Below are 10,314 nucleotides of genomic sequence, written 5' to 3' on the forward strand. Positions count from 1 at the left end.
TGTGTGTCTGAATATGGCCAGTTGTGTGCCTGAATAAGGCCAGTTGTGTCTGAATGTTGTCAGTTGTGTGTCTGAATATGGCCAGTTGTGTGTCTGAATGAGGTCAGTTGTGTTTGTGTCTGAATGTTGTCGTTTAATATGGAAGGTTCTGAATAAAATGCGCCACGGTGTCTCACAGATCGACTTCATCTTTATTCATTCAAAGCGTTTTCTGTAAACATTTCCAATACTGGTAAGGGAATGGTGTTACTTTATGATGTGCAGGTTCTATATTCAAAACAGTTTCAAGACGATCCTGGCACAAGGAATGTCTGAAATAAGACCAGGCTTCGATACACATCAGACCGGTCTGATACACATCAAACCGGTCCGATACCGGTCAGACCTGTCCCGTCTAAGTATTAAAATTGTCAAACTCTCCCAACGCTGTCGATGGTGGGTCAAACCTGAGGTCCTTTAGCTAAAAGCATAATATACACCATTGATTGAGTGTATTTAAATACTTTAATATCTGATTATAATATATTAGCTAGATTAATTCTAATAAAATGCCCAATGTGCAGAATAAGTCACTATTGGTAGAATTATTGAATTCACAGCAGCAAAACATATTTCATCAGGAAATGCTACATTCCTACCCTGAATGTGGAGGTAAGTTTTATGAAACTATTGAGGAGCACACAATGGAATGACTGTTAAATGATTTAGATTGGCACAGTAAAAAAATAAATCAAACCATATCGCTAATATCCCATGAGGTCCACCCCTAGTCTCCTTAACATTCCAAGTTAAGAATAATACACAGATTGGCGTTGGTCCAGTGTGGTAGATGATGTCCATAATGTAAACCAAAGGTCAAGGCAGAGGGCGACAGGTGACCAAGAAAAGGTACTGAAACCCAGCGTTCCATGTTCTACTGAGCATGTGCAGAATCCCAGGCGTCAGAGTGAGGAGCCCAGCCTAGAACCATAGGGGGGGACTGCCAGCCATAACAACCAATCAGAAACCAGCTGAATCCGGGTGGTCCATGATCCAGGATGTTTCATTTTGATCTTCACGCTCTTCATCGTCCTTTCTCAGTCTGTCGATAGCAAACATCCCATAAACCGGAAGTAGCAGTATGTGTGGCGGGGGGGGGGGGATTAGTCCAGGCTGATCTCAGACATGAATGACGGCGTCATCCTCTTCGTCCCGGAGGTCCCGCGGGGGGCCTCGGCCCCCCTCCTCCTCCCCACACGGACCCATGATGTAGCGGCAGTCTCCTCCGATCGCCATGGCAGCGCTGCTGGCCATCAGCCACTCGGACCCCGGCCCCGGCTCCCCCTCCAGGTTGACGTAGAGCTGGGGTGGTCTCGGGGGGGGCGGGGAGGCCGCGGCCCCCAGCCCCTCCAGCTGCTCCACTAGCCTCTGGAAGCTGGGCCGGCACTTGGGGACGGGGCTCCAGCAGCTGTGCATCAACTCGTAGCTGGGGGGGGGGGGTGGGGGGGAGGATGAGGGCAGTTACCATGGACACCATTCATGTGAGGACGTCCTCGTTCCATGTGATGCCATCTTGACATATTGGATGATGTCATGTGATCATGTCGTCACGTAACTCCACGTCAATGCAAGGTTTAAAAGATGGAACTATGGACTCAAAACATCTTAAAGGAGACATATAATGGTGTTTTCCCAACAAGTAAACATAGTATTTGAGTTCTAAAAAGCTGTTTACTGGAAATAGCTTTTAGGAAAAAATATCTCGCCTACCGCTATTCCCCTCTGGTTCAGTCCCTCAGAATGTGCTGTTTCTGGTGTCTGTAGCTTTAATGCAAATGAGCTGCTGCCCATTGACCAATGAGCTGTCAGACTGAACCACAGCACGGTTTGCGGACTCCTGGAGCTCTATCTATATCATCTTATATAATGTGGACCAGCGGCCAAGCAGCTCCAGCTGAGCTCTGGGAGTACATTCCCTTTCTCCTCCATGTCTCCTCCTGGAGGGGATTGTACTACCGGAGCTGAGCTGTGTAGGGCTGCCGCCGAGTTCCCCCCGCTGGAGCTGCTCGTCCGCAAAATCGTAGCTATGCTCTGATTGGAGGGGAGTAGGGAAGTGGGAGGTAATATTCAACTGTGCCCACTTTCTACGTAGGAGGGGGCGCCAAAACTGACTCGCCTGTTTGGTAACTGTAGGCGGGTTACTTTAAGAAATGCATATCCCACTCAAAAAATCATGTACGGACTTTGATTAAGTATTCACATGAACAGTTTGTCTTGTAGTTGAATGTGTAGTTTAATAAGGAACTCATGTACAGTATGGCATGTAGTTTAATTAAGTACTCGCATGTACAGTATGGCTTGTAGTTGAATGTGTAGTTTAATAAAGTACTCGCATGTTCAGTATGGCTCGTAGTTTAATAAAGTACTCACATGTACAGTATGTCTTGTAGTTGAATGTGTAGTTTACTGAAGTACTCACATGTACAGTATGTCTTGTAGTTGAATGTGTAGTTTAATAAAGTACTCACATGTTCAGTATGGCTCGTAGTTTAATAAAGTACTCACATCTACAGTATGTCTTGTAGTTGAATGTGTAGTTTAATAAAGTACTCACATGTCCAGTATGTCTTGTAGTTTAGTGTGTAGTTTAATCAAGTACTTGCATGACCACTATGGCTTTTAGTTTGGTAATCACAGATATAATATGATCCAACAGGCTTGTAATTTGTTGTTGTTCAGTATTGTACTGACATGTAAAGTGTAGTAGTTTGGTGTGTAGTTTAATACTCACATGTCGTCTCGACAGTCCGGAGGCTGTTTGAGCCTCTCTCCTTTGATGAGGTACTCGTAGACCTCAGAGTTCTCCACCCCAGGGTAGGGAGTCTGGCCGCGGGTCAGCACCTCCCACATGGTCACCCCAAACGCCCACTAGAGGGCAGCACACAGCACAAGGGCTCGTTAATTCAGTCAGCCACAGGCCACAGGGGATCGTGTGGTGGATATCATCAAGTGACGACGTCTCAGACAGACAGACGGACCCCCAAAGAGGCAGTACAGACGAGCAGCTAGAGACAGACAGGCAGTACAGACAAGCAGCTAGAGACAGACAGGCAGTACAGACGAGCAGCTAGAGACAGACAGGCAGTACAGATGAGCAGCTAGAGACAGACAGGTAGTACAGGCCAGCAGCTAGAGACAGACAGGCAGTACAGACGGTCAGTAGGCAGTACCACGTCGCTCTGACTGGTGTACACGTTGTCAGCGAGGCTCTCCAGGGCGATCCACTTGACGGGCAGCTTGGAGGCGGAGCCCTGGCGGTAGTAGTCCCCGCTGTAGATCTTCTTAGAGAGGCCGAAGTCCGCCACACACACCGTCATGTCTTCATTCAGCCTGCAACACACACACAGACGCACACCGAAACACACACACGTCTTCATTCAGCCTGCAACACATGCTGTTATGCTAGTAACAGACAGAAAGAAAAGTGTAACAGGCAAATAGACAGCCAGCCAGACAGACAGGCAGACAGACAGACAGGCAGACTGACAGGCAGACAGCCAGCCAGACTGATAGCCAGACAGACAGACAGACAGGCAGGCAGGCAGACAGACAGACAGGCAGACAGACAGACAGACAGACAGGCGGACTGACATGCAGTTGCGCGCGGCCAGGTCCCTGTGGAGGATGTTCTTGGTGCTGAGGTAGTCCATCCCCCGGGCGACGTCGACCAGGAAGCCCAGCAGGGTCTGGACACACAGCTCCTGGACACACAGACAGGTTCATCAGACAGACAGCTCCATGAGACACACAGAACGGTTCGTCAGACAGACAGCTCCATGAGATACACAGACAGGTTCGTCAGACAGACAGCTCCTGGACACACAGACAGGTTCGTCAGACAGACAGCTCCTGGACACACAGACAGGTTCATCAGACAGACAGCTCCACGAGACACACAGACAGGTTCATCAGACAGACAGCTCCTGGACACACAGACAGGTTCATCAGACAGACAGCTCCTGGACACACAGACAGGTTCATCAGACAGACAGCTCCTGGACACACAGACAGGTTCGTCAGAAAGACAGCTCCTGGACACACAGAAAGGTTCATCAGACAGACAGCTCCACGAGACACACAGACAGGTTCATCAGACAGACAGCTCCTGGACACACAGACAGGTTCATCAGACAGACAGCTCCATGAGACACACAGACAGGTTAATCAGACAGACAGCTCCCGGACCCACAGAGTGTGTGTGTGTGTGTGTGTGTCTTACGTAAGGCTCCTCCCCCAGCCGTGACAGCAGCAGGAATGTGTGCAGGTCCCCGTGCTTCATGAAGGGCAGGATCACCATGGGAACGGGCAGCCGCTGGCCCGCCCGCCGCTGGAGGCTCACGCCTGTTGGAGCAACAGCGTGTCAATCACACTCCTCGGCCAATCAATGAGGACCTCTGTCCCTCTGTCAGGGACCTTAAATCTAACCCACAAGAAAAGGTCCCCACAATGACTGCGTGTGTGCATGAGTGAGTTTGTGTTTGAGCATGTGATCTAGTGAGTGAGTGAGTAAGTGAGTGCATGAGAGTGAGCGAGTGAGGGATGAAGAACAAGACTCTCACTACACTCACACAAACAAGCTTGTGTTGGAGTGAGTGAGTGAGTGAGTGAGTGAGTGAGTACCTATCAGCTGGATGACGTTGGGGTGGGTGAAGTCCTTCATGTAAGCGGCTTCCTTCAGACACTGCTCGATGTCAGAGGAGGAGTCCACGTCAGCTGGGGAACACAAGACAACCAATCAACTACCAGTATGACAGCAGAGCTATAACTCCTTCAGCCAATCAGGACATTCAAACCCCCACCCCCGCTGATGTCATCACCTACACTTTAGCACCTTGACGGCCACCTTCTGGACCGAGTCGCCCGTCTTCAGTAACGCCTCCCTCACCGAGCCAAACTCCCCTGCACACACACACAAAAGGAAACAAGTCAAACCTCACCTGAAGTACCCACTGCACATTTAACCTGCACTGTGTGCGCTAGCGGCCTCTAGTGGCCGCGGTTGTAGCTGCAGGTCCTTTCCAGACCACCGTCAAATCTCCTGGATGGATGTGTGCGTTTAATTCATGAGAAATATTCTTGTTCACAAATTCAAGAGACAGAAAAATAAAAGTATGTTTCACCTTTCCCCAGCAGGTGACCAAAGGTCAAGAGTCGCTCCTGGATCAATACATCCTGGAGTTTTGTCTTCAGGTCTTCGTTGATCCCCAGACTGTCCACTAGAGGGAGACAGAGGACACAACAGTCTGACCACTAGAGGGTGACAGAGAACACAACAGACTATCCACTAGAGGGGGACAGAGAACACAACGTTGAGGTAGAAAGTAGGGCCCGACCGATATTGATTTTAGTGCCGATGCCGATTATTTTCAGAGAAAAATTATGTTCACGATTGAATCTGCTGATTAAAAACAAAACAAAAAAAAGCCTATAAAACATAGTTTTTGATACCTTAAATAGACTTTAAACACTTTTGACGAATATGTGAATTGAATGCAGAACCTTTGAGTGTTTTAGAATACATTTACAGTAAAAAATGAGTGTAATGTAAAATGTAAAATAAATAACTAACTCCAAATGTGCTGCGCTCGCGAGCAGTGACTAACACGTGCGTGCTGAGCAGTATGGTCTCACCGTTAGAGTCTACAGTATAACAAATTAACATGGCCTGGGACCTAAAGAAAAACAGGCACAACATGCTCAAACAACGCGTCTTGTGTACATTGGTGAGGTGAGCGCGCAGCTGCCTGAGCGAGCGTGCTTTCATGTTGTACGGTAAAATTCAATCTCCTCTTTTTTACTCCAGCTAAAGTTGTTAGTTAGCAAGGCGAGTAGGAGCGCAATCTGCAGGATACTAAGCACAATGACATTTAAAAAAATAATAATAATAAAAAAAAAAAACGGTTGTAATCAGGGTCTTTTTGGCAGATGTTGATTATTTTCAAAAAGGCAATAATCGGCCGATTAAATCGGCAGGCCGATGAATTGGTCGGGCCCTAGTAGAAAGTCTCAAGTCGGGTTAGTGAGTCTCATGTTGGGGTAGCGTGTCTTATGTTGGAGTAGCGAGTTTTATGTTGGGGTAGCGAATCTTATGTTGGGGTAGCAGCGAGTCTCATGTTGGGGTAGTGAGTCTCATGTTGGGGTAGTCAGTCTCATGTGGGGGTAGTCAGTCTCATGTTGGGGTAGTGAGCCTCATGCTGGGGTAGTCAGTCTCATGTTGGGGTAGTGAGCCTCATGCTGGGGTAGTCAGTCTCATGTTGGGGTAGTCAGTCTCATGCTGGGGTAGTCAGTCTCATGTTGGGGTAGTGAGTCTCATGCTGGGGTAGTCAGTCTCATGTTGGGGTAGTCAGTCTCATGTGGGGTAGTCAGTCTCATGTTGGGGTAGTGAGTCTCATGCTGGGGTAGTCAGTCTCATGTTGGGGTAGTCAGTCTCATGTTGGGGTAGTGAGTCTCATGTTGGGGTAGTGAGTCTCATGTTGGGGTAGTCAGTCTCATGCTGGGGTAGTCAGTCTCATGTTGGGGTAGTGAGTCTCATGTTGGGGTAGTCAGTCTCATGCTGGGGTAGTCAGTCTCATGTTGGGGTAGTGAGTCTCATGCTGGGGTAGTCAGTCTCATGTTGGGGTAGTGAGTCATGTTGGGGTAGTGAGTCATGTTGGGGTAGTGAGTCTCATGTTGGGGTAGTGAGTCTCATGTGGGGGTAGTGAGTCTCATGTTGGGGTAGTCGGTCTCATGTTGGGGTAGTGAGTCTCATGTTGGGGTAGTGAGTCATGTTGGGGTAGTGAGTCTCATGTGGGGGTAGAGAGTCTCACTTTGGGGTAGTGGGTCTCATGTTGTGGTAGTGAGTCTCATGTTGGGCTAGTCAGTCTCACTTTGGGGTAGTGGGTCTCATGTGGGGGTAGGGAGTCTCATGTTGGGCTAGTCAGTCTCATTTTGGGGTAGTGGGTCTCATGTGGGGGTAGTGGGTCTCATGTGGGGGTAGTGGGTCTCATGTGGGGGCAGTGGGTCTCATTTTGGGGTAGTGAGTCTCATGTTGGGGTAGTGGGTCTCATGTTGGGGTAGTGGGTCTCATGTTGGGGTAGTGGGTCTCATGTTGGGGTAGTGGGTCTCATGTTGGGGTAGTGAGTCTCATTTTGGGGTAGTGTTTCATGTTGCTTACGAGTGCTGTCCGGTAGGTCCGGGCCTTGTCTGTTGAAGGACCTCGCTGCTAAGAAGGAAACGCTGTCCGGTCCCGGGTCCTTAAACACAGACCTGGAACACAAACACACTGGGATGAAGACTGGAGCTGTGATGAAGACTGTAGCTGTGATGAAGGACAGACTGTAGCTGTGATGAAGACTGGAGCTGTGATGAAGACTGTAGCTGTGATGAAGGACAGACTGTAGCTGTGATGAAGACTGTAGCTGTGATGAAGGACAGACTGTAGCTGTGATGAAGACTGTAGCTGTGATGAAGGAGGTTTTCCAGGACTCACCCAAACTGCGTCTCCTTGTCCCGTCGTTGCAGGAGGACCATGAGGAACAGACCCACCATGGAGACCAGCAGAGCAGCCAGAGAGACCCCCACCCAGAGGTGGCTCCGCAGTGGGGGGGCTGGCACCGCTACACACACACACACACACACACACTGTGTTACGTATTGACACATTTTAGATAGCTACAACAACACACACACATCCCAGAATTAACCTGGCCTTACCAGCAGCAGGGAGCACAGTTATTGGTCGGCTCCAAGGCCCACAGCCAATCACAGTGCAGGCTGAGACCTGGAAGGAGGAGTTAAAGAAACGTCCCGCCCCCGACAGACGAGCAGTGTTCTCCTTAAACAGCAGAGCTTCCTGAGATAGAACAGACGCACACAAACCTTATCAACTAAATACATTAAATATAACAAGACTTCCTGAGATAGATCAGACATACATGGACCGTATCAACTAAATACATTAATACATATAACGAGACTTCCTGAGATAGAACAGACACACACGAACCTTATCAACTAAATACATTAAATATAACGCAGACTTCCTGAGATAGATCAGACATACATGGACCGTATCAACTAAATACATTAATACATATAACGAGACTTCCTGAGATAGAACGGACACACAGATATCAATTATTATGAACTGTATAAATGATATTAAAAATAGACAATAATATATCAATATAATAACACCTCCTGACAGTATACCCCGATAATAAACCACTAGTAATAAATAAACAACATACACACTAAACTAAAATAACTAAACTGCTCCACAGTGATTCTATGTGACCAAGCTGGGTTCGAAATCGTTCCCTATCACGGATATAGTGCACTATATGGTGCTCGCTATTTTGTAGTGGTGTCCGAATTCTCAGTGGTTAATTTCATGCACTATATAGTGGACTTAAAATACCCAAAATTTGAGTGAACATACGATGTTCCCTACATGTTACTCCCGTATACCACAATGCAATGCGGTCGTGTTTTTCCGGAGGAGAAGAAGAAGCTGAATAACCGCGAAAACAAATACATTAGGGATCGACCGATACAGATATTTTAGGGCCGATACGATACCGATATTTTTTCATCAGCCTTAGCCGATACTCCGATACGCCGATACCGATATTTAGAGCCGATACTGCTTTTGCTCCCTCAATCATAAAAATTACACTGATAACAAATGTTACAAGTCTCAATTTAAAATTTAAAAAAAATTATTGAACTTCAATATAAAAAACAATATTTAAAAAATAGTAAAAACAGGTGAGGTAAAACAAGTAAGAAAAATTAGATGAGCAATATTTAACAAATATTAAAAACAGGTGAGGTAGAACAAGTAAAAAAATTAAAACATTTTTTTAAAAAAAGCGAAAAAATATCGGCGAAAATCAGCCGCGTATCGGCCGATACCGATACACGTAAAAAACGCGAATATCGGCCGATAATATCGGCCGACCGATATATCGGTCGATCCCTAAGATGGAGTCTCCGGCTTTCGTTTAGAAATGTCAACAATTTATTTGTGATTCAACATAGAAAATCATATCATTCAAAATTCCTAAAAAAACCTTGATCAAGGTAATGCAACATTCAACATCAATACAACCTCCAGCTTTCCTCGTGAGTGCCCGGTTTGTTTACATGATGTGGGCCCATCTGTCTGCGTCACGCAAATACCCGGCGCATTCACTGACGCAAATGACGTTTAGAAATGTTCGGCGTAGTGTCCGACTTCTCGTTTGTTCGTTGCCTACATAGTGCACTATATCATGAACACTATATAGGGAATAGTGAGTGAGTGAATGGGGAACGATTTCGAACACAGCTAGAGAGTACATATGGACGAGAGACAAAGAGAGGCAGAGAGAGAGACACAGAGTGCACATGGACACAAACCAAAGTTACGCCCTTGTAGGGAACAGAGAGAGAGAGAGAGAGAGCGTGTGTCGACCGACCTGCCCCTCGCCCCCAAGGCTCCACTGCAGCTTGTAGGCCAACAGCTGGCCTCGGAGCTCCGCCTCCGCCAGCCCCGCCCAGCCCAGCCGCAGCTCCTGCTCCCTGAGGTCAAAGGTCAGGTTCCCGGGCGCGGCCGATGGCTCTGTAGGGTCACACCACGGATGAGCGTTGGATCGCCATCGCTACTAGCGCACACCTAGCAACGTCCGCTTAGTGGACAGCAATAGGTTAGGGTTAGTGTTGGTGCTTACACAACGAGGGCGTTAAGGGGGGTGTAGTACCGCCCGCGTCCTGCAGGGGTAGCTGGTGGGGCAGTTTAGATCTTCCATATTCTACCGTGTGTACATTAGAACACCTCATTTGTTTAATTATTCATCTGCTTCTAAAATCTGAGATATGGAGCCAAGAGAGGGAGAGATCGAGAGAGAGTGAAAGAGCGAGAGAGTGTGAGAGGGAGAGAGCGAGAGAGAGTGAAAGAGCGAGAGAGAGAGAGCGAGAGAGCGAGTGAGAGAACGAGAGCGAGACAGTGAAATAGAGCGAGAGAGTATCTGGGACTTGTTGATTGAGGCCACAAACAAAAGCTGATTGTTCCATGAGACTAGAACTCACCACACAGACACAGACAACTTGTGGTACTTAGATGCTGAGGGTTTTTTTTAGCTGGTAGTTTACTGGTCAGGGTGGTAGTTAGCTGGTCAGGGTGTATTTAGCTGGTAGTTAGCTGGTCAGGGTGGTAATAAGCTGGTCAGGCTGGTTTTTAGCTGGTAGTTAGTTGGTCTGTGTGGTAGTTAGCTGGTCAGAGTGTAAGTTAGTTGGTCAGGGTGATAGTTAGCT

At 47.6% G+C, this 10,314-nt stretch overlaps 1 protein-coding gene across 1 annotated transcript in view; it reads right to left on the minus strand.

The window, feature by feature from the left end:
- Nucleotides 1-103: 103 nt before the first annotated feature.
- The window catches only part of tyro3 (TYRO3 protein tyrosine kinase), a 15,752-nt gene continuing 5,541 nt past the window's right edge, over nucleotides 104-10,314 (minus strand). The window contains exons 8-19 of the mRNA XM_056591237.1: nucleotides 9,480-9,622; nucleotides 7,732-7,870; nucleotides 7,508-7,634; nucleotides 7,193-7,284; nucleotides 5,160-5,255; nucleotides 4,861-4,938; nucleotides 4,660-4,752; nucleotides 4,259-4,380; nucleotides 3,631-3,740; nucleotides 3,210-3,369; nucleotides 2,771-2,907; nucleotides 104-1,465 (exon numbers count right to left, since the gene is read on the minus strand). Of these exons, the coding sequence (XP_056447212.1) occupies nucleotides 1,159-1,465; nucleotides 2,771-2,907; nucleotides 3,210-3,369; nucleotides 3,631-3,740; nucleotides 4,259-4,380; nucleotides 4,660-4,752; nucleotides 4,861-4,938; nucleotides 5,160-5,255; nucleotides 7,193-7,284; nucleotides 7,508-7,634; nucleotides 7,732-7,870; nucleotides 9,480-9,622 (1,604 nt within the window). The 3' untranslated portion in view covers nucleotides 104-1,158. The remainder of the gene's footprint in view (nucleotides 1,466-2,770; nucleotides 2,908-3,209; nucleotides 3,370-3,630; nucleotides 3,741-4,258; nucleotides 4,381-4,659; nucleotides 4,753-4,860; nucleotides 4,939-5,159; nucleotides 5,256-7,192; nucleotides 7,285-7,507; nucleotides 7,635-7,731; nucleotides 7,871-9,479; nucleotides 9,623-10,314) is intronic.

Source organism: Gadus chalcogrammus, chromosome 5, assembly GCF_026213295.1.
Source record: "Gadus chalcogrammus isolate NIFS_2021 chromosome 5, NIFS_Gcha_1.0, whole genome shotgun sequence".
Taxonomy (NCBI): domain Eukaryota; kingdom Metazoa; phylum Chordata; class Actinopteri; order Gadiformes; family Gadidae; genus Gadus; species Gadus chalcogrammus.